This window comes from Gavialis gangeticus, unplaced genomic scaffold, assembly GCF_001723915.1.
Source record: "Gavialis gangeticus isolate Ggan-Ray unplaced genomic scaffold, GavGan_comp1, whole genome shotgun sequence".
Lineage (NCBI taxonomy): Eukaryota > Metazoa > Chordata > Crocodylia > Gavialidae > Gavialis > Gavialis gangeticus.
The window spans coordinates 46161860-46167907 of record NW_017729006.1 but is presented as its reverse complement, the minus strand read 5'-3'; the positions used below and the strand labels follow the sequence as shown (position 1 = coordinate 46167907).

Here is a 6048-nt window from a genome sequence, read left to right as displayed (position 1 = left end):
CCCCCCTCCCCCCCCCCCCCAATGTCTGCTCCAGCCCCATTCCCTTTTGGGGTACAAGGCACATGCAAGCACAGCTCCTGCCCAGCCACGCAGCAATGTTCCAAGGCTGGAGCTGCACCACAACCAGGCAAGGGATAGAGTTTCCATGTGCTTCATGTCCTAGGAGGAATGGAGCAGGAACTAGAGCCATGCTTGACAGTAAGAAAGCGGGGAGGGGGCAAAGGCACATTTAAGATGTCATCCAAAATCCTGTGTGTTACATTTTTCTTGTTTTATCTATCATTGATTTTTGTTTGAGTAGTTCTCTAGACACACATTTTTACATGTAGGTGAGTGAAACCTCTGAGCAATTTCTTTTGATCAGATGCTTTTTTTTTTTAACACTTGGCAGTACTGAGCACTCCATCCTCTCGTGCTCCAAACATCAAGGGGATAACAGGTGGAATGAGCATTTCCACTCCTAACTTCTCAACCACTTGGGCGAGTCAGAGCACACATCTTGTTGGGTAACCACTTTCAACCTGTCTGCCTGTACTTGCCAAATATTTCCCTTTTTTTTCCTTTCCTGATTTGTTGCCATCTATCCTTAAAACGACATTAAAATTAATTTGTTATTACCTATATGCTGTATTTTGAGGAGCTTTGAGGTGTTTGGTTCCCACCCTCACTCCTCAATTTTTCTCATAGCTACAGCATCCAATGCTATTATCCTGTAGCCTGGTACTTGAGGTAGAGTGTCCTCTTCTGTTGTCTTTTTGTTCCAGTTTTCCCTTTTTGTTTCTTTTCTATGACTCCCATGAAGGCTTTCTTCTTTTGTTATAATGATACTTTCAACTAAATCACTGGGGTTATGAAACTTGCTCCCCTTGTGAAGGGATAATTCCCACTTCTGACTTTACCTGTACTGCCTAAGAGAATAACATGTGCTGAACAAGTGCAACCTTTGTTGGTCTTTTAAGCCCAGGAGGTTGAAAAAGCAGGAGAAGAGAGCCTTGTATTTTCCTGCTTGATAATTACCTTGGACCCTCCTTGGATCCCAGCACTAAATCATTGGGTTGGCACCACTTCTTGACACCAGTTGTCTGTATTGGCACAGATTTGCTGCTCCAGACTGATTGAGGAGCTGCTCTGGGGTTAGGTCTAAGAGGAAATCTACACATTTTTATATAGATCAACAGTGGGCAAATTTAATTTTGCTCAGTTTCCACTAAAAATCTGATTTAGGCTGAAACAAGATGAGATGTTTCATCCCTGGAGGAATACATTTTACAAAGTTACAAAGTTGCAGTGATGCCTAGTATAACTGTTTGGTAGATACTATAACAGCCTTGTATCTGATAAATATGTGGGTTTGTTGATAATAGTTCTGCTGGCAGTTTCCCATATGACATGGTACCAGAAGCTTTGCTTAGATACATATGTATTAAGTCCACTGTATTGGCCTTCTCCCAGAAGTCTTATCACGGCATGATAATAAGTTAGTCTAATATGGTCGTCTTTGTTGAAATCCATGTTGTATTTCCTACCTCCTGTTTGCTTTTATATCCTTTTTTTTCTTTCCTTCAGTGTCTTTTCTAAAATTTCACATTTTATTGAAATCAAGATAACAGGCCTGTAATTGCCTGTGTCATACTAACTCATTATTGACTCCAAGATGAACATGGGCCGACAATGCGAGGTCATGGTTGGCAGGGCTAACCGGACCTTGTCGTGCATCCACAGGTGCATCTCGAGTAGAGCCAAGGAGGTGATCCTCCCCCTCTACGCGACGCTGGTCAGGCCACAGCTGGAGTATTGTGTCCAGTTCTGTGCGCCCCATTTCAAGAGGGATGTGGACAACATGGAGAGGGTCCAGAGGAGGGCCACCCGCATGATCCGGGGACAACAGGGCAGACCCTACAGTGAGAGACTGCGGGACCTGAACCTATTCAGCCTCCACAAGAGAAGGCTGAGGGGGGACCTGGTGACCGTCTATAGACTCACTAGGGGGGACCAGAAGGGTTTGGGGGAGACGCTGTTTCCCCTAGCGCCCGCTGGCATAACAAGGAGTAATGGGCACAAGTTGATGGAGAGGAGGTATAGATTGGACATCCACAAAAACTACTTCACAGTTAGGGCGGCTAGGAGCTGGAACCAACTTCCAAGGGAAGTGGTGCTGGCCCCTACCCTGGGGGTCTTTAAGAAGAGGCTGGATGCCTACCTGGCTGGACTCATTTGAGTCCCGTTTCTTGTTTTGGGGTTTTGTTGTTTTCCCGCCCTGGCGGGGGGTCGGGCTAGAAGATCTACTAGGTCCCTTCCGACCCTAAATCTATGAAACTATGAAACTCCTTTGTAAAAATAGGCACTGCAATTGCCTTCCGTTCCCCCCCACCCCCCTCCCCTTTATAGGTAGTTTATCCCTTGGACTTCATGGTCAGTTCCTTCAGTATTAAGACAGACATTATCCAGGTGCCCTATTGTAACATCAGTCTTAAGTTTTGCTTCTCTCTCTGTGGTAACTTCTATACCATGTTCTTGTCACCATGTGGTATGTCATCAATGTCCTCAGTTGCATCTTCATTCTGGTTAAAGACTGAAGCAAAGTATTTGTTTAGTTGTTGGGCCCTACACATAAGTTATTCTAGATTTCCACTCTATCTTCAGCATATAGTGACCTCATATCTTTTTTCTTGGTTCTGTCTTTATTTGTCCAACCAAAGAAACTTCTGTTAGTTTTAATATTTCTGCAAGGTCAAGCACAACTAAGCTTTTGGTCATTCTTACTCTGTTCTGAAATTTCCATTGCTTGTATGTTCTGCGTAATCTTAATGGCCAGTTTTGAGGTATTTGTTCTACTGTGTAGATCTGTAGCCCTTCCCTACCAATTGTTTCCTCTTGCTCGGGGATATAAACTCTTGATACTATTTGCCCTTTTGTCTTGAAATAGTTTCATGCCACTTTCATGGCCAGGTTCCTTAGATCTCAAATTCAGTGAGCCTCTTCATAACTAACTGTCTTAGTTTTTAATAATTATCTGTGCTGAAAGTTCTGGCCTCATCACATTGTAACAAATGAAATAGTCTAACTCCCCCATGTTCTGCTTTGGTGCTTTTGCACCCTTTACCTGCTAGTGTGCCCCACAGAGGATTTTCTTTCAGTAGAAGAGGAGGGAAGGTAAAATGATACTCACAACCTTATTAGGAATTTCTGATTTTAATCCAGTCTGGTTTGAAAGCATTTTGGGTTTTCTGTATTTAACTGCTTGCTCCATTACAGACTTATGCAATTAAAAAAAAAAAAAAAAAAAAAAAAAAAAAAAAAAAAAAAAAAAAAAAAAAAAAAAGGTCTACGTAGAAAGAACAGTCTGGACAGCCTGATTTGCCATAGCAATTGCATGGAGACCAGCATAAAAACAAATATTTCCTGAAAATTTCTCAATGAGGGTGGAAGTAAAAAATAGGAATTTTTTTTTTTAGATTATAGACTGATTTTATCTTAGATACAAGAGTGCTTAATATACCTGTAAAATAATATTTATTTACATGTTTATTTTATACATATTTCTTTTGAAAATGTTTGAATTGTAGCTATTTTGTATATCTTTTAAACTGTTTCTATTTGCAGGTATCTTGGCTTTTTAATCCAGCAAGAAGTGAAATAACAAGTCTAGATAGTGGAAATATAGATGATATTTTGAGTAAGTACTCAAACTTTTTTGTGTATGAGTCTACTCTAGTTTTTACCTGTGTGTGTAATGTAGGATATCATGAATGTTGAGTGCTTTAAAGATATAATTGCTATATAAATAGAAGTGTTAAGTATTGAATCTTGATAAGTATTGGTTATCAAAATTGGTGATTTGAAATGTGAACTGAAAATTCTCTTACTATAATTTAAATTCAAATTTGCCACAATTCGAAGTGGCAAATGAATTATCACAAAATCTCTGCCTTCCCAGACCCATGTGCATACATGCACAGAACTGCAGTTTCTTTCTGACTGAAGAGATCAGGCCTGATTTGTTTTTTCTGACAAGGGAAGTCTTGTAAAATAGAAACATTGAAAGGTGTAGTGCTGAATCAGTCTTCTATCTGGGACTAGGCAAGTTCAAAATAGTTGGAGTGATTATCACTAACTTGGACCCTTAAAGTTACAGTTAACACTTGCTGTACTGATTGGTGCCATGTGTATGGTTTAGCTACCTGATAAACTCTTACAGACTACAGATTCTCCAAGAGGGTCCTATTGTGGTTGTATGAGTATCTGAGCAGAAAGTTCTTGTCTTCGTAGTGTGTTATCAACATGCTCAAAAAATGGAGTCTTGTACAAATCCCAGTATAAAAATAACTAACTAACTAACTGTCTGTGTGTCTGTGTGTCTGTGTGTCTGTGTGTGTATGCTTAGGACAGTAGCTCTCACTTCAGCTCAGAAAAGAAGACTGGCTTAAAGGACAGCTGGGAGAGGAAGAAGAACTTGTAGGGAGGTTAACATTGGGAGCCATGGAGGAGTAAGAGGTGGTGGAACTGAGTGTACTTGGACAAGGAGACTAGTACTGGGAGTGTGTACAAGCATGGATGGAGAAGATAGCAGGAATGAGAAATTGAGACTCTAGGGCCAATTGGGAGCCTGTAGGGAGAGTGTAGAATTGGAGACCGGGAAGAATTTGACTAGTATGAGGAACAGAGGACAAAAGAATTACAGAAGCCAAACTGACAATAGTTTTGGAGACAGAAAAGCAAAGCAAATTTCTTACTCTCTCATTTGGCTACCCTGTAGCCCCTTCTGAGAAACCTGGCAGGATTCATAGAGATCAGCCTTCCTGCTCATTCCACCAGCCCTGGCAACTGGAGTCACTGAACCTCTAAAGCCTGAGATCCAAAGACACTGATTGTATCCCAGGTAGACTGTAAAAAGTAGACCCAAGAAAGCCTCCAAGGCCAGCCTCCCCTCACTGGCATTTTTCTAACGGTGGTAAGTCACCAGTATCCTTCAGAAATTTCTGGCCTACCTCTGGTGTGATAGGCCATTACTTTCCTCTGTAGCAAAAGTGTCTGAGTGGACTTCCTCATTTCAGGCAGACAGTGCCTTGGGACCCAACTCCTGTCAGGAGGTGGGAGGAAGGTTGTTGCCTTTTAAGTAGGCATATCTCAGTCCTCTGGCTGAACCATATCCAAAATTATATATAGATATAGATATACAGCATAGCATAATCTATAAAGCAATAACACTAACATAAATAGATTCAGCATAACATTGGCTTTCCAGTGAGATCGCACATGCCACATCAGTACAGTGAAACACAGGAAAACATGACGGTGCAAACCACCAAAACACAACAGGGTTCATGACAAAGTGTGTGTCATTTTTTTCAAGTTTGACCACAGCCTAGTATTGCTGCAAGTTACTTTACTAGGTCAAGCATCAGAGGTCTGTTCAGCACATCTAGTCTTCAATCCTACTAATTTTAAGTGTCAGTCTGTACAAGTTTAAAAAAAAAACCCTAAAAATGTAAGCGCCAAAATTTGGGTAAAAAGGTTGCAGAGTTGAGAACTCAAAAGTTAGGAGATGCCAGTTTAAAGATGCTTGAATTCAGTGCATTCAGTTTTTGGCCATCTTTGTTGATACCCCTTTATGATACAGTCTTTGATTTACATGATGCCATAACTACCACTGCTGCAGGAGCCGGCCTCATTAAGTACATAGGAGGGATGGATGATACTTGGCGGATGGGTGAATATTGGTTTTCTACTTGTGCTTCAGTATGTGGTACCATTAGTTCAAAAGCTCTAAAGACAGTTTTCCCTTGTGGTCTTTTTCTAGATACTTACTACTATTGTGTCTAAATGCTTCATGAACATTAATGCTTACAGACATCACTGAAATGAGGGGGAGGGGAGGTGGTATTACCTGAGGTACCAATTGAAGTCAAACAATTTTTTAATTTTTGGTGGCCAATTTGGGATGCCTAGGACCTCTCACCCCAGCTCTACTTAGTATCACATGCACTACTTTAAATGTTCAACGCAGCCCCTGCTGATTTCATTTGAAGATTTTATTGCTCATACTTG

General features: G+C 41.0%; 1 protein-coding gene across 1 annotated transcript in view; it reads left to right on the top strand.

Annotated features, from left to right (window-relative positions):
• The window catches only part of ERP44 (endoplasmic reticulum protein 44), a 115505-nt gene that overhangs the window by 7472 nt on the left and 101985 nt on the right, over positions 1–6048 (top strand). The window contains exons 2-3 of the mRNA XM_019509162.1: positions 717–720; positions 3604–3676. Of these exons, the coding sequence (XP_019364707.1) occupies positions 717–720; positions 3604–3676 (77 nt within the window). The remainder of the gene's footprint in view (positions 1–716; positions 721–3603; positions 3677–6048) is intronic.